Source organism: Salminus brasiliensis, chromosome 7, assembly GCF_030463535.1.
Source record: "Salminus brasiliensis chromosome 7, fSalBra1.hap2, whole genome shotgun sequence".
NCBI lineage: Eukaryota > Metazoa > Chordata > Actinopteri > Characiformes > Bryconidae > Salminus > Salminus brasiliensis.
Window position 1 is genome coordinate 43,299,821 of NC_132884.1, and position 26,054 is coordinate 43,325,874.

The window sequence follows — 26,054 nt, forward strand, 5'->3', positions numbered from 1 at the left end:
TTCAACCCTACTAACGCCTCGCTCGCATTTTCAGGTTCAGGTTCCTCCCGGAGGCTCAGTCACCGTTCTGTTGCCCAACAGCGTCCACTGCTTCTGTGCTCTCCTCCTCTCGCCTCTCCTCTCCTTCTTCGGTTTATCTGTAGGGGTAGAATAGGACTGTGTTAAGGCAGGGCTTTCATTCAGAGGTGACAGAGGTACCTTCAGCTGGCACCCTCAAGATACGTCTTTGGTACCTTTGGTTAGTTGCACTGCATTCCTTTGAAGTTCCATCTTAAGTTACTCTGGCCTCCAATCTCTGGACATTGTTCTGTTTATGTAGATACACTAGATGGTCAAAAGTATTGGGACACTTGCTTATTCATTGTGTTTCTTCTGTATTAGAGCTACTGGAGAAACTGTCTCTACTGTCCAGGAAAGAAGGCTTTCTACTAGATTATATAGAGGATGTGATTCCATCATCCCCAACTCATCCCAAACGTACTGGATGGAGCTCCATCGGCATTCCAGAGAACACAGTTCTATAGGCAGTACTTCTCTTCGGGGACTAGACAAGCTGTGTATGCACATTTGCACATCCATCTCAGCAACGGGTGCAACTTATCACTCATTCATTAGAAGGGGTGTCCACAAACATTTGGACATATACTGTACATAGAGTGTACAGTGTATAGTTTACACTCACCGCTGCTTTACTTTAATGATGGCTCTTCTATATAAGGAACCCTTTGTTTTTAAGAGTGTAGAGAGGCTGTAGGTACTACAAGAGTGCCCAAACTTTTGCATGACACTGTGTGTGCGTGTAAGCTTCAGATACAAAGTCCAGAGTCTAAACCTGAACTCTGGGCAACGAGCTCCCTCCAAATATCTCAAATATCAGGTCTGGTTTGAATATCAGGACTGGAAGTTTAACGTCTAAATCAACAACAGAGGAGCTTCTGGGTGGTATGCACTTATCTTAGGAAGAGGAGAACTCCCAAAAAGAGACTCAGGGGAAAAAACCTGAGCAGGAAAGCAGAACAAATGGTGCACAGAAGTGGGCACTCGCACATTTATTCCTCTCGATTTTGTCTTTGGCAAAACACAAATCATAAACCTTGTTTGTCTTTTTAAGAGGCCATAACGAGGCTCTGATGGCATAAACAGTAATTACCGCCCGAGGAGCAGGGTTAGTGGTCTGGAATACAGCAACCTACCACCACTGCCGGCCAAGACTTCACTCATGGGCTGGGAGATATGGGTAACATTCTGTATCATAGTACACTTTTCCAAATAGCACGGGATCAGGGCCCATCTCACAGAAACACAAAGCTCTTACTTAATTAAATTTATATTAATTAAGTAAACATGTTAAAAACATAGTGCTCTCCTCGCTCTGTATGAAAATCTAATCTGCCCAGTTTCACTTCAATGCTTTGTGATGTCACAGAAACCAAAGCAGTTACATACAGTATGTCCGCCTAGTCCGCCTACAGCAGTTTAGCCCCGCCCATTCATCCTAAAGTTATAAGGAGTGTTTCAGCATGGTCTGCTCTTAAGGTATTGCTAATAAGGCAATACATTCTAAACAGCCACTCAAAACAGAGCTCATTTACATGTATCCAAATCTTAAAGGTACAGTCTCTTTAATTCTAAAGTATAAAGACAGGTTGTTAAAAGATGAATTAGGACTGTTTTTGGTTCATAAAGCCATGGATGGGGGAAATTATTAATTATTATTAAAAGTTCAATACAGGAAAATTGCAGGATATGTGCCCTTTACTGTCTGAATACCCTGTTGAGTCTATTTTGTAAAGAATGATTAGATTTAATAGATTCAATCCAATCATTAGTGTTTTTGCCTGCATAATCAAATATGATAATGAACATGATGGGTAATAATTTTATTTATTTATTTATTTATTTGGGAGCATAAGGCCACACAAATCCTAAGGACTAAGTTGTCCTTTATTATTGTATTTTACATTAGCAATAATAATGTTAATAAACTAGCATTTTATTTTTATTGAATCATAATAGCAAGTTATTATGGTTTCAATTAATTATATAAAATTATAGAAAGTGTATAATTAGTTGTATTTACAAAATATTTTGGACTAATAAAAGGTAATAGTAATTCAGCTTCCTTAGAGTTGAATATATGCTATATGTCCAAATGTTGGACACATTCTCTAATGAGTGAACACAAGTGTTCACACCCATTTTGTATAATCTCCATTTTGCTACAAGCTAAGAGACAGAACAGGTGGGTGGAGTCCGGGTTGGCTTTCCTGTGGCCTCCGTGTGAAGCCGGACCCCCTGTTTGTGTGGTGATTGATGGAAGAAAGGGAGGAGATGGGGTGGAGGTGGGCTAGACATAGAAATAGCTCAGTTGGGGGAGCGTTAGACTAAAAATCTAAAGGTCCCTGGTTCGATCCTGGGTTTCGGGTGGTAGCAGTGGTGGCTCAGCGGTTAGAGCTTGGGGCAATTGGTACCTGGGCTCGGCCAGCTTCCAGTGTTGGGCCCTTGAGCAAGGCAATGCAATTGCTGCCGCCCACTGCTCCGGGGGTGTGAGCTCACTCTGGAGCAGCCGTGAACAGGTGACCTTAAGGTCACCACACCTACTTTCTACAGTAGTATAAAGCCCCCCAGCATGGGGCTGTGGGGATCTCTGGAGTGATGGACTCCATCCAGCATCTTTGGGATGAATTGGAGTGGCAGATCTAATCATCCAACATCAGTACCGCATCTCACTGATGCTCTAACTTTCTCGGCTGAATGCAATCAAACCCTCCTCACCGCAGTGTTTTAGCATCTAGTCTCTCTAGAAGAGTAGAGGCTGTTACTGCAGGAAAGGGGAGCAAACTCCCTATTAGTGCCCTCGAGGTCAGAAGAAATGCTGGAGGAGCAGGTGTCCACATATTTTTGACCATGTCTATGTAAACAGGACTAATTCTGCTTCTTCTGCTCTAACAAAAATACAGCTGTTCAGTGTAACTAGAAGAGCTGACCCCAACAATACACCCAGAAACATCTTTTTGGGTTTCATTTATCACAACTATAAACACTGTCATATTGCCCACCTCTACTTTCAAATCGGTCTGAAGCTCCCAGCAGAAAAACACATTGGTCAGGTCCTGGATACCAAACCACAACACTGCGCTGTTTATGGTCACCGGCCCACAAATAAAGCTCATTATCGAACCTGAGCATCATCACAGTGTATCTCATCCCCCACTTCTTCCATCTTTTCATGGTCTGCTCTGCTCACCTGCTGTGAGAAGAACCAGGCGTCCTGTTCCCTCCTCCTCAGAGCTCCTGAAGGAGAGCCATGAGGAACTCTGAAACTCATTATTTTACAACAGTCTTCTATTTTCCCCTCATTACTCTGACCACAGCCTGCAGTGCCCTGCAATCCTCTGATCTTCACTTTCTAATTTATATATAAATAAAAAAACGAGTGGAAGACGAGACGAGTTCTCTCGGGAACGGCTGCAGTGAAATCAGCCCTAATGAGAGGCGGCTAATAAACGGGGGGATTTTTGCGATTGCATGTCGTCGTCTCCAGTCTGCAGTTCAATAAAACAATGCTGATCGTTCTGCAGTTGGAAAAGATTCATACTACGGACCCAAACAACAGGGTTCACCAAACACCAAGATGCTCCTCTAACTGCCACCTATAGCAGATACATACACCAATCAGCCATAACATTAAAACCACTGGCAGGTGAAGTAAAAAAAACTGATTGATCTTTATCTACAGTGGCTCCTGTCCAGGGGTGGCAGCAGGTGGACAGTCAGTTCTTGAAGGTGATGAAGGTGCTGAAGCAGGAAAAATGGACAAGCGTAAGAATCTGAGAAGATAAGAACCAAACTGTGATGTTCTAGACAGGTCTTGTGGTGTATTCCAGATATGCAGTGGTCAGCAACTCTGAAGCAATGGATCTGAACCACTTTGACAAGAACCAAAACATCAGGCAGGTCTTATGGGGAGTTTCCCTTATGCAGTGGTCAGTACCTACCAAAAGTGCTTTGAGAAAGGGCAACCGGTGAGCTGGTGAACAGGTGGATCGGTGACAGGGTCATGGAGTAGTTGATTATTTTAACTATACATCTGAGAGATAATGTGCAATGTATTCACCAATCAGCCATAACAATAAAACCACCTTCCTAATACTGAGTGGGTCCCCCTTCTGCCACAAAAACCTACCAATCTGACCATCAGACCCTCCACCCACCATCCATACCAGACCAGTGGCACACCCTCCTACCACTGCTACCTGTTTAATGACCATGTTAAACCTAAATGGGCTCTTAACTATCTGCCACTATTAATATCACCACTATTAACTTTCTGTTGTATCTAGTTTGGTCATTTTTATCATTAATGTCTAAATGTTCTGATCAGAGGAGGACGGGTCGGGTCCCCCTTGTGAGTCTTGGTTCCTCCCAAGGTTTCTTCCTCCAGCTCTGAGGGAGGTTCTTCTTGCCACTGTCACCGTTGGGGCTCACTGGGGGTCTTTGATCCTTCATGTCTTATGTTATTTCTTCTTTTTGTCTCTGTCTTTTACTAATTACTAATTACTATTTATGTAAAGCTGCTTTGTGACGACAACAGTTGTAAAAAGTTACACAAATAATTCTGACTTGACTTGACTTGACTTGACATTAGCAGCAGATCCTGTAAGTCCTGTAAGCTGTGAGGTGGGTGGGGCCTCCAAGAGCATCACCGATTCACCTGTTCACCGGTTGTCCTTCCTTGGAGCACTTTTGGAAGGTGGTACTGACCACTGCGTACCGGGAACACCCCACAAGACCTGCCTGATGCTTGGGAGATGTTCTGACCCAGTCATTATTCAGAGCATCACAGTTTGGTTCTTGTCAAAGTGTCTCAGATCCTTACGCTGCCTCATATACCTGCCATTGGAACCAGATGCTTTGCGATCTCTAACCAGTTAATTCAACAGGTGAAGATTTTCATTGCAGAACCTCGTTGGTTTTTCACTAATAATGGAAGGTAATTAAATTAATCAGTGTACAGCACTGGAACTTTAGCATCCTCCTGACTGGAGAACAAACACTGACTTAAATCGTACAGTTTTTTTAGCAGCATGGGATGGCTGGTATTCAGTATGGACTTCTCTCAGCATGATCACGGTTAACTGTGAAGATTCAGGCAGCAGGTTCAGTTTTTAGACTTCTAGAGTTTTTCACACTTGGGTCTACATATAGATGCTAGTGCTTCCTCCCAGCGTTCGGACAGTAAAGAGAGAGATCCCTCAGAGCCCAACCACCATCTCATCTGTGCTCTATTACCATTGATTTGGGCTGATTTGAGGCACCTGAGGCAGTTCACAGATGATGAGTACTTTTTATTAGTGTGTCCCTGAACGACCCGAGTGCAGAGCAAACATTTATTTCAGTGAAAAGTATCAACATCTAAACACCTTCACATAAACACACCGACAGTTAATAATATTCGCCATTTCAGTGACTTACTTATACAAATGTATACGTGTGATTCTAATCTGCTCACCTTGTTCACTATAGCTACACTGTATTGCCAAAAGTATTCACTCCCCCATCCTAATCATTGAATTCAGGTGTTCCAATCAATTTCATGGCCACAGGTGTCTAAAACCGAGCATCTAGGCCTGCAGACTGCTTCTACACACATCTGTGGAAGATCGGGTCGCTCTCAGGAGCGTGAGGCCGTGATAGAATGCTACCTGTGCAACAAGACCAATCGTGAAATTTCCTCACTACTAAATATTCCACAGTCAGCTGTCAGTGCTATTATAACTAAGTGGAAGCGATCTGGTACCACAGCAGCTCAGGCACGAAGTGAGTCAGTCAATCACTACAGACCTCCAGACTTCATGTGGCTTCAGATTAGCTTAGCAACACAGAGCGTAGAAAGCTTCAGGGAACAGGTTTCCATGGCCAAGCAGCTGCATCCAAGCAGCAAAGGGTGGGATTCAGTGGTGTTCTCTGGATTGACCAATCACACTTGGCAATGGACGAGTCTGGGTTTGGCGGTTGCCAGTAAAACGCTACTTGTCTGACTGCATTGTGCTGAGTGTAACGTTTGGTGGAGGGGGGATCATGGTGTGGGGTTCTTTTTCAGGAGTTGGATTCGGACCCTTAGTTCCAGTAAAAGGAACTCTTAATGCTTCAGCAGACCAAGAGATTTTTCTCAATTTCATGCTTCCAACTTTGCGGGAACAGTTTGAGGATGGCCCAAACATAGCACAAAAAGTAAGGACATTTGTGTTTGGTAGATTATTTTATTTCCATTTTAAATGGTGCCACATCTGTAAGGAACATGCATTTGTGGGATGAGCAGATGAGCAATGACAATTTTGCCAAATCCTCTCTTGCCAAACAGCTTATTTTGTTGTCACTATTGACACTTGTTTTTAGCTTCTTGTACCCCCTGGTACCTAAATGGCAGCACCTGTGAGCATGGGCCCTGCTACAGAGGTCAGCAGGTGTCTTCTCCAATAATCGGCATGCCATGTTTGATTGACATGAATAGGGCCGGTGCGATAGGGCAACTTCAAGCTGGTGTTCCGCAATTATTTAGAGTGAGTCCCAGTATCATCGCCAAACTGAAGGCCAAGTTCCATATAATGAGGGACGTCCGAGACAGGCCGTGAAGTGGGCGTCCCAAGAAGGTTGTTTGCTCACCCTGTCAGCACTCCGGTACCGTAGGCTGTCTTCTACAGATTTGCAGTCAAGGTTTGCAGGACGATATGGCCAACAGCTCTCTGCCCAGACAATCCACCAGGAGGCCTGCCATGACTGCCCTTCACCGTCAAGCCCATTTGATCTGGTGTCGGCAAAACATGGCATGGAGAACGCAAAGTAACATCTTTTGGTGGAGGCAGTGTGATGGTGTGGGGCAGCACCTCCCTCACTGGAAAAACAAGGCTTGTCATCACTGGAGGCTTAATCTCAATGCAGAGAGATATTGAGATTAAATTCTGCAACCAGTGGCAATCCCATATCTCCACAGTCTGGGACCGAACTCTATCCTCCAAGAAGACAATGCTCGCCCCCGCAGAGCGGGGTTTCTTTTTGAGAACTTTAAATACCAGTTTTGAGTCCTTGGCTAATAGAGAGCACTGGAAATGTACTGGGTGTGATTAATGAGCTGCTGTAGCTCAGCAGTGTGAACTTTCAGTTAAAGACAAAACAGAACTGAAAAAAACAATTTAACTCTGTTTAACTCTGTCATCTGACTGAACATTTAAACATAAAATAAATATATTATATAATATAATATACATAAATAAATATTGTGTTTAAAAACAGAAGCCTGCTCCATCCTTTCATGTCACATAATTAATGTAATCGATGTAATTTAATCAACAGTTCTGCCATTTCTCGAAGCTGGACGGACAGACAGCCCCAGAGCACAAAGTGTTCACCCTGGCGGGACATGTCCTGAGATTTTCACTGGAAAAGAAAACCAATACATCCATCCCACATGCTTTTCATTTACAGCGCTCTGCTCACAGTAAGTCCCTTACTTTAAATCAGACTTTTAATCCTGTTATTATAAAAGAATGAACATAGAACTGCTGGAGCTCTGGACTGCTTCTAAACCGAGTGACTGTACGTCTTTACAGACGTCTTTACTCAAACCCTCGTTTCCAGCTAGTGATTTTGATCTAATCATAAGACATAACTCACAATTCATTTATAGTGAAGGTTCAATTATTAGAATGTGTTCAAAACAGATGTAAGATGAAACGAGCTAAACGTCCTTAGTCAGGCTATGTTTTCAGCAGTGAATAGTGAAAAGTACTGCATTAAAAAAAATAATATACTAGAAGGTATATAATAATAAGGGGGGTTGAAATAGACAGAAAATATTTTTCCATAAAATAGGGAAAATGGAATTTTAGAAAAATACTGTAAACACTTCAATTAACTTGATTTAATTGATCTCTTTTAACTAATAAAACACTTCTAATAAAATTACTATTCAGTATGAAGCTCTAATAACATTAACATCCAGTATGAACTTCTATCAACATTAATATCCAGTATGAAGCTCTAATAACATTAATATCCAGTATGAAGCTCTAATAAACATTAATATCCAGTATGAAGCTCTAATATCATTAATATCCAGTATGAAGTTCTAATAACATTAATATCCAGTATGAAGCTCTAATAACATTAATATCCAGTATGAAGCTCTAGTAACATTACTAGTAACACACACTTACACACTTACTACCGAGCACACAGTCCTGCTTATCTCTTTTACACACTCCTGTATTGACATGGAAAAGTGACGCAGGAGACCTGAGCTATCTGCAGATCAAAGGCAGTCTACACTGACCATTAACAGTAGCATTAATCGTCTTCTAGGTATTTAATCAGCAGTGAAGATCACAGCTAGGAGAACTCCAGTCCTCCGAGAGCAGACAAACGGTGTATGGTGGAGTAATCTGGGAGTCAGCACAGGAATGTCTGAAGATGCCGTATGAAGTTCTAATAACATTAATATCCAGTATGAAGTTCTAATAACATTAATATCCAGTATGAAGCTCTAATAACATTAATATCCAGTATGAAGCTCTAATAAACATTAATATCCAGTATGAAGCTCTAATTACATTAATATCCAGTATGAAGCTCTAATAACATTAATATCCAGTATGAAGCTCTAATAAACATTAATATCCAGTATGAAGCTCTAATTACATTAATATCCAGAATGAAGCTCTAATAACATTAATATCCAGTATGAAGCTTCATACGTATGGTGGAGTAATCTGGGAGTCAGCACAGGAATGTCTGAAGATGCCGTATGGCCTCGGCGTCACACATGGCTGTCATTAAGAGAGGCTGATGGCTGCTTCCAATGGCAGCGGAGAGAAAAGGACTGGTTCTCTTTTTCCCCTCCTAATACCATCGGACATCTGATCTGCCAGTGATAATGATAAATGCTCCAGACAAACGTTTCCCAGCGTGGAATCAAGCCGAGCTAGAAAGCAGAGCTGCTAAAACACAGCAAATCTCGGATCTGAGGAATTTCAGCACCGCAGCTTTTCAGGGTTGGGATCTTCTGTTTCATGTAATGTGGCGATCATGGAACACTGAGAAACTACAGGGATGAAGTGGGGGGACCCAACGAGGGGCTTTAAAGGAACTCTCTGTGCCTTGTTAGAAAAACACAGCAGAACTAAGCCTGTAATGATGACCAGTCACAGACAGCGATCTACTGACGGAGAAGGGTCCTAACCGGCTCCATTAACTCAGTTACATGTATTTAAGTGCAGTGTTTGATGGGTTTGTACTTTCCTAAAGGAAATTGGTCATAAAACACACTGAAGTGATCAAATACTGAACTGAACCACAGTTGTAAAATAGCCTGTTTCTGGTACTATATGTGTATAGTTATTTGTATATATAAACATTGTCAGCACATTTTTTTAATAAATACAATAAACAAAATGTCATTTTAAATCTAAATTTTACAAAATGTATTAAAAACTTTTATACAATTTCTATTTATTTAAATGTCAGCGAAATCAAATAAATACATCATGTTATATATGTGTAAATAACATATATTAATGTTATTAGAGCTTCATACTGGATATTAATGTTATTAGAGCTTCATACTGGATATTAATGTTATTAGAACTTCATACTGGATATTAATGTTATTAGAGCTTCATACTGGATATTAATGTTATTAGAGCTTCATACTGGATATTAATGTTATTAGAACTTCATACTGGATATTAATGTTATTAGAGCTTCATACTGGATATTAATGATATTAGAGCTTCATTCTGGATATTAATGTTGTTAGAGCTTCATACTGGATATTAATGATATTAGAGCTTTATACTGGATACTAATGATTTTAGAGCTTCATACTGGATATTAATGATATTAGAGCTTCATACTTGATATTAATGTTATTAGAGCTTTTATTAGAGTCCCAGGAAGAAGGCTTTTTACTAGATGTTGGAGGAACATTGCTGTGAGGATTTGATTGTATTCAGTGAGAAGAGCATTAGTGAGGTCAGGATGTTGGTGATCACCACCCCACCTCATCATCCCCAACTCATCCCATCCAGTACTGGATGGAGCTCCTCCACCATCATTCCAGAGAGCACAGCTCTTCCACTGCTCCACAGCTCCTCAATGCTGGGGAGCTTTATACCCCTCTATAGCCCACGCCTGGCATTAGGCAGCATGGTGCCAATAGGGTCATGATGTTTATCTGCTGCAGAGTCCTATTCTATTGGCAGTACTTCTCTACATCTGTATCAGCACAATGGGTAATGAATGCATTAGGATGTGTATATATATATAACACACATCGGCTCCTGTGCTTAGAGATGCTGGATACACTAAGAAGCTCTAGAAGCTACTTAGTAGTTACACGGTTTTTGGAGCTGCTGCCTTTTGTAAAGCAGAAAGCTACTTTCACTTCAGACATTATTTCACTGCAGGATCAAAAATGGTAAGTGGGTTTGGGATACTTAGGCCTGTGTGTACTGAGCATTACTGAGCATTAGTAGGAAAGTATGATGGTAATCCTACCTGTACCAGCATCTGAAAACTTGTGCGCTCTTCTTATTCATTTTATTGAGACACTGGGACTAACAGACAGAGCTGTTAGAGCCCATCCCTAATTACAGTTCAGCCTCGAAAGTGAAAAATAGTGAGAAACACACAGCTCACCTTTCGGACATCTCTTTTTCAGACGACACTTCCTGGTCTCGCTCTGAGGAGGACAGAGCTCAGAGAGTTCTTCAGACATTCTCCAAGACAGAACACGAGTCCTGTTCTGTTGGCCCCACCGGACACCACAGCTTAGGCCATTGTGTAGACAAGGGCTCCACTCTGCCCAATAACCAACTGAACTGTACTCACAGTCCTCTGGAACACACAGACACAACACAGTCAACTCTAATTCACAAGCAGATCACTGTTTTTTTCAGCTTCCCTTTTTCCTCCACCCTCTAGGAGGGCGAGGACTCCTCCGATAACAGACGCCTGTGCCAGCCAACATAACTTTTAGCGTGCTGAGCGCCATCTATCGTACCGGAGAGAGAGAGCACGGCCAATTGTACTCTCTCTGACTCCGGCTGCTGATGGCAAAGCGGCATGGCTCGGGATTTGAACTCGTGACCCCCGGGCCATAGTGCCAGCACATCAGTCAGCACAAGCAGATCACTGTTGAAATATGAAAGGTGTAGTTCACAATATTTCCTTATACAGCCTTAAACACCCTTAGCTAAACAATAATTTAATGGAGAAGTAATAATATAATAATATAAGAACAGTTTCAGCAAGTCTTGATGCAGTTATCATCAGTGTGGTCTTTCTTGAACTAGAAAAAATGGTGCAGGATTTCATGAAAAGAACACCTCTCCAACTGTGTTGCAGCCAGTGGCATGGGGAGTGTTTCACTGGTGTAGAGGGAAGCATGCATTCAATTAAATACAAGCAAATTCTGGAAGTGATCACCACACCATCTGTAAAAAACCCTGAAGATGAAAAGGGGAGGAGCTAAAACATAAAACACGCCCACCCCAAGAGGCACAAGCTAAAGGTCCTGCCATGGCCCACACAGCCTCCCTGACCTAAATCCCTCTCTTCGCTCTGCACAGTAACAGATATTTCGACACGTGTGCCCAAACCTCAGTTCACGGGTTTCCCCTCATTCAGGTAATTAACAGTCTGGGGCTGCCGTCAAGGTGAGCACACTTTCTTATACAGGTCTTTAAATTCCACCCTGAACAAAGACTGACCAACATCATGTTTTGGTTCCACCTCCTTAATGCAGGAGAACGTAGTATTAGAACCCAGTCCTCCAGTGTGTCCATATGGAGCCTAGCCTTTATTCTGCCATTTAATTAGCACTAGGAAAACGACACAGAAGCCTAATTTGGCTGCTGCCACCCGTCAGCACATGGCAAAACATCTTGAGCTAATTGCTTCACATAAAACCCAAACGGCAGGCCTCTTTCAACATGGTAACGAGAGTTTAATAACATCTCCCCATAAAAAGCTGCCAAAGCAGCAGTAAATAGCTCACCAATGCAGTCCGTAGAGTGAGGGAACGTGCCTTCGGGGCAGCTGCGGAGGCATTTGCCTTTGAAGAGCAAAAAACCTCCTTTGCACTTTGTGCAGAAGTCTTTGTCGAAGCACCGTTCACACTCTGGAGCTTTGCATTCTGGAAGACATAAATATTAGAAGGTATATTTATATTGTTTTTAAACCAGAAACTGTTCTCTCTAACACTGAAATAATGTGCAAACTTCAACTGTAGTCCAATCTGCTCTAAATCATCTGATCGGCTGAAGTTTTGTAGAATTTAGCAATCTGCTCTTCTGGAATTCAATAAACGCATTGTTAGCCCCTCGGTATCGCGCCCTCTCCCGGGGCGATTCCGAGCCACCGCCCACAGGCCAAAATAAAGACTTCCTCCTCGTTTGGTTCATGTTTGGTTCATTGTGTCGGTTCAGTGTCTCGTTTCATGTTCATGTGTTTGGTTCTTTTCTTGTTTCGGTTCAGGATTCAGGTTCATTTGTGTTCATGTTTGATTCAGTGTGTCTCGTTTCATGTCATGTGTTTCACCTGAGACTGGGGGTACTTAAGGAGCTGAGCTCCTTGCAGAGAATTGCAAGTTTGGAACCTTGAGGGAGCCCGAGAGGTTCCCGATACGGCTCATGGTGCATTTAGGCCAGCTTCGGCTCTTCGTCCACGTTCTCGAGCAGGCCACCTGGCCATCCACGGATTCAGCGAGGCGCTCACGTTTGCTACCAAGATAGACCCACGACTCTCGTTCCAGCTAGGCGACTCACTTCCACGCAGCAGTCAAGCCAAGTAGCTGGTCCCCCAGCTAAACCCGGTCTCAGGTCTGTTAGTTTTCGCCCTCTGGTTTGTCATACGTTTAGCTGCTGCATCTTTTGCCTTGTTTTGCCCCTTGTTTTATCTTGCGTTTTGATTAATAAACTACTTGCATTGAGTCCATCTCTGCGAGTGTTCATATCTCTGTGTCTGGCCTAACCCTCTATGACCCGCATCAGCTCATAGCTTTAAAAATCAGTCCAACCAAAGCAGATAGTTTAGGTTAAGGAAGCATGTGCTAATACCATTATGGTTATAATATTATTGTCCCTTCCCAACAAGCCCATTATAAAACCACTGATGTAAAAAAAATTGTAATTATTGGTTCCATTTTAATATTATTGTTTACTTTTAGCCTCTTAAAATCAGTAACAGTTCCAAAAGATTCATATCGATTGAGACTCATCTGCCATCTCCAACATTCAACACACCAGTTCACATGAAGCTCCACCATCAATCAAACTGAAAACACCACTGGAGCTCAACACGCTTGGAGGAAAACGCTAACTGCTAATTCTGTTATTTCAGCTAAAAGACGCCCACACGGTCTAGCATCGCCCACACTGAGTGATGGGGGAGAGGGTAGACCATCCTACGCAACCAGAGCGAGAGAGAGGGAGAGAGAGAGAGAGAAAGAGAGAGAGAGAGATGGCTGTGGCATCACTGGGGATCCAACCTACAACAGAGCCAAGCACTTGTGGCTGTGCCACTCAACCAGGCCTTCGCCCAGTTAGACATCCAGACCTTACTAACGAACCAGCGTCTTCACATACCGTATTTTTTCCAGAGAACACTCACTTATGCAGTGGTTTGCATCTGTCCCTCGCAGGCCGAAGTGTCCGGCAGGGCAGGAGTGGAGGCAGGAGCCATGGTGGCTCATACCATCCCTGTGGAGGTAGAGGAAGAGTCGGTCTGGGCAGCGCAGGCAGCCATTCTCCTTGGAGCACTCCAGGCAGCTCCTGCAGTCCTGCCGCCAGCTCTCTCTGGAGGCTGAACACAAATACCAAGAATGACAGTGAACGCCACGTAGAAGGGTAATGCAGTTCATACAGCAGGGTGATATTTTGGTTTTCAAAAAAGAGGACACTGGGGTCACATGGGTTACCTCTGCGCTTCTCTCTCTCTCTTTCTCACTTGGGGATTGTGGGTAGATGGAGAGTATGGAGTGAGTGTAAGTGCTTGCAGTTTTTCTTTTCTGTGGATTTCTGGGTTTGCTTTTTAATGATGCCTTTTTCGCTACTGGTACGTCTTACACTACTCAGACAAAAGTATTGGGACACTTGCTCAATTATTGTTTCTTCTGAAAACGTTTCTCCTGCTTTTTTTGGAGGAACTGTCTCTACTGTCCAGGAAAGAAGGCTTTCTACTAGATTTCGGAGAAAGAGCATTGCTATGAGGATTTGATTGCATTTAGCCACCAGAGCTGTAGTGAGGTCAGGATGTTGAATGTATGGGCAGTATGCAGGACTTTAAGTGTAGGGACGTTGGCCATAAGAGGCTGATGTGCCCACATAGAGTGCAGGTGAGGGAGGAAGCAGGGTCTAGAACTAGTGTGAGGGGTGGTGAAGGAGGGCACAGTAAGGAGGTCACTGCTGCTGAAGTAGCTGCTGATGCTGGAAGCTTAAATGTTTTGGTTTCTGGAGGGACGTTGGCGTCAACAGAGAAGAAACTGATAGTCAGGGTGAGTTTTAGGGTTTTCTTAGAGAACATGTGAGAGTGGATGACTGTGAGGATGCTCTTTCTGGCTTTTCTGACCTAGAGTCTCAAGTGGGAGGTGATCAGCAGCTCTATGCTGTAGAGGAGATTAGTGCACTCTGCTGTTTTCTGATGTTGAAAGGATTATTCTAAGTATAGTGTGGACATGGATGGGTAATAATTGGTGGGCATGGGTGTGAGAGTGGTATGGATGGGTATAGGTGGCATATGTAGGTGTTGTTAGAAACGTCGTCTTCAACGTTCCTAAATTCAGCCATGTTCAGCTCCTCCACCTGCTGCGTTCTCTCTTCACTGTAGCTTCCTGTAGCTGCTGCCCAGGTCATCAGATTCAGACCCTGACTCTGGCCTACAAGACAAGACTGGACCAGCCAGCTCCTCCATACTTGATGGCGATGGTCAAAAGCTGATCTGCACCAAGAGCCCTTCCAGCTTCAAGTACGGCTCGGCTCGACCCGCCATCCTTTAAGATCCACGGAAGACGAGCGTCCAGACTTTTTCCTGTCGAACTTCCCGAACGAACTTCCCCTGGGTGTCCGAACAGCAGAGTCCAACGCTCGCTGTCCTCAAACCCAGACTGAAGACCCTCCTCTTCTAAAAGTACTCAGGTGAAGAGAAGAGTATTATGGTCTCCATATTGGCTTGTGTTTAGTAGAGTCTAAGATTAGAGGATCTGAATTTTAGTCTATTTAAACTAGCTGAGGTTCTTCTTCAGTAAACAGTGAAGCTCTTCTGTAAGTCACTTTGGATAAGAGCTCTGCTAAATACCTTAAATGTAAATGTAAATATTGATGAATATGGATAAAGCCATATGTCCATTTTGCAAAGGGTGGGCTTAAGCCAGGGAGAGGAACTTGAGGAACCAGAGTTCTGAAGGGTGAGTTTAGATGATGAAACCTGAAGCCAGACCCCAAAAGTACCAACTTAGAGTGACACAGGTTTCTCATAAGCAAACCTGAGGTCACTGATTTAGTGTGAATGTTTCTCACAAGAAATCGGTGTGAATTCCTGGACATCTGATGCCTTGTTTACATAAAGAGTCATTGAGATTCATCCAGAATCTGATTTAGTGAGGCAGAAAAGAGTACCGGCAGCTCGCAAAAAATAATAATAATAATAATAATGTAGCCAAGAGTAAAATGTAGGTGTACTAGAACTGGTCACAAAGCCTGAGATCACTCGTGGTTCTAATAAAAATAATAGCACTGAGATCGTCTTTGGTCCCACAACACAGAAACACGACGAGGGGAAGATGAAGCTGACCGGGCCTGTTCTCTGAAAGATGAGGTTTTGTGGGGAACACTTTATTTAAAGAGTGTGCAGCATGGATCTAATGAAGCCTGGTTAGGTAAGAACACAATGGTTCCCTCGCTATGGAGGATGTTCACATGAAGCTCCACCATATCAATCAAACTGCGAACACCACTGGAGCTCAACACGCTTGGAGGAGAATGCTGATGCCTTTTTTGCTACTGGTACGTCTTACTCTACTTAGACAAAAGTATTGGGACACCTGTTCATTTATTGTTTCTTCTGAAAGTGTTTCTCCTGCTTTTTTTGGAAAAAGGTGAAGGTGCACGTATTTGTCACTGTACAGCGAAATGTGTCCTCCGCATTTAACCCATCTGGTAGTGAACACACACTCACACACACATGTGTTAGGGGCAGTGAGTACACACACACACACAGCGGTGGGCAGCCAACTCCAGCACCCGGGGAGCAGAGAGAGTAAAGGGCCTTGCTCAAGGGCCCAACAGTGGCAGCTTGCCGAGCCCGGGAATCGAACCCACAACCCTGTTATTGATATCCCAGCGCTCTAACCGCTGAGCCACCGCTGGAGGAACTGTCACTACTGTCCAGGGAAGAAGACTTTCTACTAGATTGCGGAGGAGCATTGCTGTGAGGATTTGATTGCATTTAGCAACCAGAGCTGTAGTAAGGTCCGGATGTTTGATGTATGGGCAGTATGCAGGGCTTTGAGTGTAGGGATGTTGGCCATTAGAGGCTGATCTGCCCACACAGAGTGCAGGTGAGGGAGGAAGCAGAGTCTAGAACTAGTGTGAGAGAGTCTAGACTACTAGGGTGGACATTAGCATTACTAAGTACTTTTGAAGTATTTGCATTTTAATAAAAGTTACAGGATTTGAGTAATTTCTTCATCACTTAACTGGAGACCATGGATTGGTCTGGATGTGTATGAATAGATTTGGGTATTGATTTTAATGGGTGTGGGTACTGATGGTATGGGACAGGTATGGATGGGTGAGAACAGCTATGGGCGGGTATGGGCACAGGTATGTATGGGTATGGGTTATGGCTGCACTATATCGAAATCATGGAAAATGATTGGCATGGCATATGTTGGAATATGAATATAGTTATGGGTATAAATTAATTTGTGTATTAATGGGTATAGACAATGGTGGATATGACTGGGTATAGATGGTAAAGGACCTTGATGCTATGGATGTTATAATGTATGTATTGGAATCTATGTATATAGATAGCATAGATGGATATGGATATAGATTGATATGAGTTATAATGGGCATATGCATTGTATGGATGGATATAGATGGGTATGATATGTAATGCTGTGGGTGTTAATAGGTATATACTTCCTGTGGAGGAGGTTGTATTGTATTACGTATTATAGTATATATTATCATCTATACTAACACATTATGTTATGTAGACATTTCATTCAATATACACAGTTATATAAAGTACTAATTTTATACTAATTACATTAGATGAGGTATACTAAATTATATAAGTGAACAATAAGGACAGAATAACTCATCCAAACAACAACATCACCAACAACAACACATTCTTTACTCCCAAATCAAGAGCAGCAAGGATGGCCACACTCCTCAGGGTTAACACCGCCTGTGGTTAGCATATTCTAATAAAATATAGTACTATTATAATGCTGAAAGCTACCACGGAAACCAAGAAAATCCCCCATTGCTAACAGGTGTCACTGAGGCCCTCAGTGCCTTTACACAAGACTCATAGGATGTCACCTTTGCCACAAGTCAGTATGTGAAATTTCAGCCCTGCTAGAGCTGCTCCAGTCAATCGTAAGTGACCTTCCAAAGTTAAAATGTAAAAATTTAAGTGCCTAAGAGTAACAACAGCTCAGCTACAAAGCAGCAGACCACCCAAACAGTCAATCACACATCTTCTGCAGCATTACACACTATAGAGCTAAAACTGCCTCTGGAAGTAACATCAGCTGAAGAACTGGGCATCAGGAGCTTCATGGAATAGGTTTGATTTGGCTGGAGCGGTTTAAAGCACACCTCCGCTGAACTCTAAAGGGGTGGAAAGAAGTTCTCTGGAGTCATGAATCATGCTCTACTATCTGACAGTCTGATGGACAAATCTGGATTTGGAACTATTTCCAGCAACTGACCAAGACCCTCGATTTTGTCCAGTAGTCCACCTGCAGTGGAGCCCTTCCACCTGCAGTAAAACCTGCAGCTCTGCAGTCTCTTCTTCACAGCTGAAACTGAGGCTTCCTCCAGTGTTAAGCTGACCTACTACCACACAAGCAGCTGCTGTTGACTCTCAGAAACTGGACTTCTGATGCTGTTGTGGATTAGAATGGATCAGACCCCTTCCTGTACCGGACCTCTTCAGTTCTTCAGTCTTCTGATGGTGTAGGAGACTGTCCTCACCCCACTCGGGCTTTATCTGGAGTTTCTCTAAAGGAAAGAGCTCCAGTGGGTCAGTTGGGTTCAAATCAGACAATGAACTGACGATGGGGTGACCCCAATGACTGTAGAAAAGCATGGACAGCGGAACACCCCTCAAAAGTGAAGCCTCTGCTGGCTGATTGCAGTACGATGTGTAGCTCTGCCCATCCCCGTATGTTTTAATGAGAAAACTCCGCCCATTTTCCATCTGATTTTCCTCCTGTGAGTCTTTCCAACTCCAGTGTCTCCAAACTCCAGCAGAGTTTTTTTTGGCTGAAGCCAGAGACAGTGGGAGCAGAGCCTTGTCTGGGTGTGCCTTTGGAAAGAGTCATGGAGGAGTGCACGAACAGGGGCACATGGTTCCGATCTCCACTCTGCAGTTAATACAGGGAATGAAGGGAAATAAAGAGAGACAAGACAGTCTAGAGCAGATGCACAGCCAGGCTCGTTCAGCTGTGGACTGTCCTAATAACTACAGTCACCCGAAAAGTCTAACATAGGTACATGAACAAAAGTATTTGGACACCTGCTCATTCATTGTTTCTTCTAGAATCAAGGTTATTAAAAGAGCTGATCCTGCTTTTGTTGGAGTAACTGTCTCTACTGTCCAGAGAAGAAGGATTTCTACTAGATTTTGGAGGAGTAGCATTGCTGTGAGGATTTGATTGCATTCAGCAAAAAAGGGCGTTAGTGAGGTCAGGATGGATGTTGGATGATGATGATCACCACCCCACATCTCCAAGTCATCCTAAACGTATTGGAGCTCCATCATTCCAGAGAACACCGTTCCACTGCTCCACAGCTCAGCGGAGCTCAACTCCAGAAGAGCTGTTCAGGTGCTGCTGGACTACTACATTAGTTTACTGCATTTTAATTTGTTTATTTTTTATTATTAATTTTAATTCTACTGATGTTCTATTTCTTTCTAATGCTGATTCAGAGTCCAAATTTCGATCAATTTTAGTTTTCTGTTCACTAAAAAAAGTGTTTTCTGAATTTGAGGAAGTAATTTACTCCAGATTTACTACTTGTTTACTAGTAACTAGTAACAGCAAACCTGCAAATTTGCAAATCTCACACCTACCAGTAAAACTACCTGAGCATCAATAGGGCTCAAGACTGATAATATTTCTCTAGTACTAAAGTCCATTCTGGCTTCTGGCATACAGAAATCCATTTTGGCCTCAGTTCCAGTTCAGTCACTACAATTTCTATCCTGTTATATCGTGTTGCGTTCAAGCAAACACACACATACATATACCATTGCTGTCCAATGACACTGAACATGTATCATAACACTACAACACTACCAGAAAAATCATTAGTAATCAATTTGTTTTGCTCTTACTTTTAGATTTTAGCCTTTGAAGCTTCTGCTGTCACTACTGGAACAACTTGACCAGAACTGTATGTGTGTAATAAACATACATACCGTACATAATAACACATTAAACACATTAAATTAGTCATTGTGCATTTACGTGTTCACTACACTACTTAAGCCCAGCAGAAACGCTCCAAAAATAATTAGAAATATTTTTCATATATTTTCAACCTTTGAAAACGGGTCAATTTGACCCACAACATAACTGGACGATTAAAGGAATAGCTGTACACATGCATTTCTGGAGTGTGAGAGCTCCAGAAGCTTGATCTGAAGGTGGAGCAGCATGTGGGCTGAGGTGGTAGAGTAACACTACAGGATTCTACACTAATATGACTCTATGGGTTCTGCAGCGTTACACAGCAGTTCTGGAGAGAGGTTCTCCTCCTGCAGCTCCACCACCAAACCTCCATAGTGCAGTAGCAGCAGCGCTCCGGCCCGGAGTGGGAATGATGGAGGAGACACCCTGCTAGTTCTCCCTGTTCCAGTCAGTGGAGCATCAGCATGATCCTGAAGAACAGACTGATAGAAATGACCCACAACCCACAGAATTAGAGATACAAGGTAGGCTTGCTTCAGAAGTGACTTTATGCATCTTCTGCCACAGATACTTGTAGGTTAACTTCTAAAATATCTACTAGATCCTCAAGAATATCCCCAACCATCAAACAGCCAACACAACAATAGAAGAGCCGCCACAGGTCTCAATTTCTGCCCAACTTTACAAACACTACACATGCTTACACAAACGTCTGCTTGACCCCCGTGTCCCCCCATAACAGCAGTTAAGTAAGAACAGCCCCCACATCATCTGCACTTCATCTATTCCCTTAGCACCATACTTCCTCAAAAACAAAGCCTGGTTCATATAAACATCGCAGGACCGTCCAGACAGAGACGTGCTGTTCCACTTACAGCTCAGGTAAGAGTTCCTTTGTTGGGGCCTGTTGAGATCACGGAGCTTTGTGGAAGTGCTGAGGGTTTGAGCGTGACTGGACATGCTGTTTGAATTTTGCTGAAAATTGATTAACATAACATAATTATGCAGTTCATACGGTTAACATTCCCATCCACACATTGTCAGCAGAGGTTTGGAGTCCCTACTGACATGTGCTCAGTTTCATCTACAAAAAAGCAAAGCCACTGTTTTCAAACACTGATGCTTTTCACTTTCATAATCAGCCATAACATTAAAACTACTTGCCTAATATTGAGTTCAGCTCCTTGTGCTGAAAACACAGCTCTGACTTGTCGAGGCATGGACTTCACAAGACCTCTGAAGGTGTCCGGCACCAAGACTAACGTCAGCAGCAGATCCTTTAAGTCCTGTAAGTTGTGAGGTGGGGCCTCCATGAGAATCAGTGAGCCTTGTAGAGTAGAGTTGAGCCAGTAAAGAGTAGTCGATTATTTTATTTTTACTATCAATCAGCCACAACATTAAAACCACCATCTTGTCTTGTTGAGGCATAGACTCCACAAGACCTCTGATGATGTCCTGTGGTATCTGGCACCAAGACTAATGTCAGCAGCAGATCCTTCAAGTCCTCCATGGGACCTCCATGAGCATTAGTTACCCATGACACTGTCACCGGTTCACCGGTTGTCCTTCCTTGGGGCACTTTTGGTAGGTGCTGACCACTGCATACCGGGAACACCCCCACAAGACCTGCTTGCTGATGTTCTGGAGATGTTCTGACCCAGTCATTATCTAGAAAATCACAGTTTGGTTCTTGTCGAAGCGTCTCAGATTCTTACGTTTGTCCATTTTCCACACTCATCACCTTGATGACCTTCTGGAACTGACCGTTCACTTACTAAATAGCACTTAGCTATTTTTACTGCAGCCATTATTTAATTATGTAATTGCAGTGGGTTTCTCTGAGCATCAGCTGTTCCACAATATTAACTGAACGGAAGTCTCCCTAGTCTTTGGATTGGTAGTATATTTAAAATAACAAAAATGGTACAATATTACATATATAATTGCCAGAAATGTCTAAGCTAAACAAAAAAATGTAATGTATTATATGCATCCTCATAGTTTAGTATTGTAGCATTACAGGCATTCAGTAAGAGCTAGAGGAGCTATGTAGTACATAATAGACGTTTGCTAAAATAAAAATACTGTAATATTCAACAAATATGGACCTGGACCTGGAAATACCATAACCACACATCACAGTCAAACAAGCTGCAGCTTCACCAGCTCCTCCAGATCTAGATCCACAGAGCAGCCCTGCTTTCTCAAGCCCACCCAGCACTGCCACAACGTCCCCCAAAAGGAAAATAACGTTTAAAACGTGTTGATAAAATATGCCAATACAGAGCTGAGGAATATCTGAAAGCCCTAACAAGCAACAGGCCATGCTAATCATTTCCACTCCTTACTGATAACAAGTAATACTACAGCGAGCGTCTTATTTTTGACGGTTTTCTTGAATGTAAGGGTGGGTGATTTGGCAAAGCTCTTAAAATCTCAATACTACAGTTTTACAATACAGAATATGTGTCACGAAATTGTGACACAGGCAGAACAGCACCAGATTTTAGAAACCAACTCACTCACAGCCTGAAATGTAATTCAGTGGTATTTTAAAGTACTGACAATCAATACAACCAATACATTCAGAAACTCATAGGCCTACTCTTGCAGTATAACAGAAGCTGGAAAATGAGATACACATTATCCTGATCTGCTCTGTGCTGGGGTTCACTCAGCATTTCAGCCCCAAACACTAGGGTTACTGTGGTATCCAGCTTTTCTGTGGTATCCAGTAGGGCTTTACGATATTGGAAAAAAATGACATTGCAATTATTGTTGTTTATATATATATAATTATAGGAATTTCTACCAGATTTCACCAGAAGTCAATGATCCAACATGGCAGGATATTAGTAATGCACTCTGTCTAAACGATACTGGAATAAAATAAGCAACACTGAGCAGAAATAATCTGCCTCTGGTAGATCTGCCATGGAAAATAAGAACAGTGGGATTTTTCCTTTTGTATGAAGCAGCAAAAAAGTCTTCAAAAATGTAATATGACTTTGCATAAGATACTACAAGTCCTGCGAAGTGCCTCTCACGCTAAAAGGAAACATTGTGCAGCCCTACTATCCAGCATTTCTGTAGTGTTCAGTTTTTGAGGTATCCAAAAAGAGGTGTTTCTGTGGTATCCAGGTCGAAAATGTAAAGGACTGCATGAATATGCTGCTTAAAATAAGCTGCTAAAATTGGCTTCTGACGGAGTTACCCACCCAAAAGTGCTGCCAACATCTGTGCAGTACACCAGAACAGCTCCCTCAACAAGGCCTCTGAGGTGGTCTCAGGTAAACACCGCTCACTCTCCCACCCATCCACGTGATGGAGAAGACAACAGGACTCATCTTTTACATTTACATTTAAGGCATTTAGCAGATGCTCTTCTCCAGAGCGATTTACAAAAGTGCTTTGCTATTTACCCAAGAGAAACCTCAGCTAGTTTAAATAGACTAAAAATTTAAAGCTCCTCTAATCTTAGACTCTACTAAACACAAGTCAATATGCAGACCATAATACTCTACTCTTCACCCAAGTCCTCTCAGAAGAGGAGGGTCTTCAGTCTGGGTTTGAGGACAGTGAGTGTTGGACTCTGCTGTTCGGACACCCAGGGGAAGTTCGTTCCACCACTTCAGTGCAGGACAGTAAAAGGTCTGGACGCTCGTCTTCTGTGGATCTTAAAGGATGGCGGGTCGAGCCGAGCCGTACTTGAAGCTGGAAGGGCTCTTGGTGCAGATTGGCTTTTGACCATCGCCATCAAATACAGAGACGCTGTGCGTCCAGTTCTGACACTCGCATGTGTTGTGAAATGTTCCTCCAATAACCATCATTAAACATCTCTATTTTTGTACCCTAGATTCCACTTAGACGGGATAGTCTTCATCACCCTTGTGCATTGTTGAGCTTCGGGACCCTGACACCCTGTAATCGGTTAGTGCTCTGTTTCCTCTCTGACCACTGTCAGGGAGCCCCCCGCAAGCCTTGGGGTCGTTTGGGAGACGCTCCAACTGCCCAGTCATCTGGACATAATGATCTGACCCTTGTCAAAGTGTCTCAGGTCTTCACTCTGCTCATTTCACCACATCCACCACATCAACCTCAAAAAACGACTGGTCAGTTTCCGTCTAACAGAGAACCCAGACCTTCAGCTCTGATCTTACATCATCTACACTGTTACCTTCATCTGGGAGGGGTCATAATGATTTGGCTGGTTGGAGTAGACTCTTCACTGTGATGTCTTATGTGGCTGTTCCTCTATACATTTATTTTATATACTTTTACAATAAAGTGATGCCATAAATCAGAAGTGCCCAACTCCAGTCTTGGAGGAAAGCTTGGTAGACCTGGAAGTCTGTTGAAAGGTCTGTCACGATCCACTGGATGGATCGGGTATGGGCTATTTTAATCCTAATAGCGCTTCTGGTTCTTTGATTTATCCATGTTGTTCAGAGCGCCATCTGGTGTCCTCAAGGCGCCATTAACAGACATTATCCCCGGCCGGCTGCAGCAGCAGCAGTGTGGACGTTCTCAGAAGGTAAATAGAGGAGTTGAGGTTCTGCAGTGTGGAGCTATTTTACAGTGGAACCTGAAAACAGACCATAATTTCTGACCCTTTATAAAACTCTCACTGAAACGCTCTGTTTTACCAGCGGGAGAACCGGAGAACCGCTCACTCGCCTTTCACTGTTTATAAACCAGCTCTGAAGAACCCGCTTAGAACCGAGAGGAGGCTAACGCTAATGCTAACACACACATACACCCAATATAGAAACCCCAATCACACACACACACATTCACCCACTATAAACCAGTTATTACACACCAGTAGACCAACAACCACAGATACCAGCCCAGAGTGTGTATCACTACACACACTCTCACACACACACACACACACACAGGAAGTGATCAGACTGCAGTGTTGTAAAGGAGCTGGGAGCTGATTGGTCAGGGAGGATATCAGACTGGATTATAAGATATTAAACACTATAAAACATCATTTTAATAAAAGTCTCGACTTAACTAAATCAGACAGTCCAGAAAGTCTGATTATAGAATCTGATCAGCAGCTTGTCTGATCTATTTATTTATACACACACACACACACACACACACACACAGATACTCATCATTAAGAGACTCAGATTTATGGTATCGGACTCAGACTCAGATTTACAGTATAAATGATCAGATCAGGGGCAAAAAAGTCTGATCAGTACCAAACTTTGCTGGACGCCGGACCTCCAGGACTGGAGTTGTACACCTCTGCCATAGAAGAACTGCTTTTGGTTCCCGAAGAACTTCTAGAACCCTTTAGAACCTTTACTTTTAGAGAAGAATGATTCATTCCCACTTTCTCAGTTTAGTAAGAAAAAAAGGACACCACCGTTGCCACAAAAACCTCATATCTCCAAAACAGCAGCTTTACAGGAGAAGATGAGGAGAAGAACTGTCTTAAGTTCCAATGGAAGTTTATTAGAAAAGATTTCATTTTGGAGCATTTCTATTGGTCCATTAAAATCTGATACAGTATAACTGATAACTGCCAGATTCCCATTACAGAGAAAGAGAGCACAGACAGAGCACAGAGACAGGTTTGTGGGACAGTGACTGATATTTCCATGTGAAGATGCTCCTAATGCTCACATCATCAAGACATCAACATATTGGTCCACCCATCTCCAGCTCTAATGAGCAGAGAGGGGGCTGAAGGTGAGGGGTCTACAACTGCCAGCTGTGAACTTTCACATCTCCCCACAGCAGCAGTAACTGCTTTCAGATGTTTGGTGCATCTCAATTAAATGTTTCTGAAGCCAAAACAGGAGGAACACACACTTTCCATCAGGATTAGAGGATCTACACCAGGCTGGATCCACACTACTGCCAGCGGTGGTCCTAAAGGTTCTAAACCCTGACAGGCTGTAGATCCTTCAGTCTGAGAGATTACTTCTGACAGGAGGTCAAGTGTGTCCCACTTAAACACATATCCAGGGCAGTAGCAGCCCACAGTACACACACACACACACACACTCACACTCACACAGGAGCAGGTTTAACAGCTTCACTGTTATCGAGAAGATGCTTCTAGGAGAACATTAGGAGAACATCCTGAGAGAGAACCTCATTGAACCACCACAAAGCACACGAGCAGACGTTGAGTGGAAACATCCTTACCGCTGCGCTTTCTTGTGGCCAGGGTGAACATCAGTGTGTGGAGGAGCAGAGAGAGAAGAGCGAGGAACCGCCAATGCATCTGTGCGGAGGACGAGAACCTGACTGCAGCTTCCCCGGCATCTGAGCGCCTCGCCTGCAGCCTGAGGAGCAACAGAGAGAGGGAGAGAGA

The 26,054-nt window shown here is 43.1% G+C and overlaps 1 protein-coding gene across 1 annotated transcript; it reads right to left on the reverse strand.

Moving 5' to 3' along the window:
* rspo4 (R-spondin 4) lies at nt 1-26,054 on the reverse strand. Its single transcript, XM_072683233.1, has 5 exons — nt 25,886-26,054; nt 13,669-13,860; nt 12,056-12,193; nt 10,696-10,893; nt 1-137 (listed from the first exon to the last, which is right to left on the reverse strand). Exons 1-5 carry the CDS (start codon nt 25,962-25,964, stop codon nt 37-39), a joined length of 708 nt encoding a protein of 235 aa, XP_072539334.1. The 5' UTR covers nt 25,965-26,054; the 3' UTR covers nt 1-36.

What these genes read in the sequence shown, in the direction of transcription:
- rspo4 (XM_072683233.1), bottom strand. Translation starts at nt 25,964, where the DNA reads ATGCATTGGCGGTTCCTCGCTCTTCTCTCTCTGCTCCTCCACACACTG. An exon ending in GGCCACAAGAAAGCGCAGCG is followed by an intron (nt 13,861 to 25,885) that starts GTAAGGATGTTT and finishes ATTTGTGTTCAG; the next exon opens with CCTCCAGAGAGAGCTGGCGG. An exon ending in TCACTCTACGGACTGCATTG is followed by an intron (nt 10,894 to 12,055) that starts GTGAGCTATTTA and finishes TGTGTGTTCCAG; the next exon opens with AGGACTGTGAGTACAGTTCA.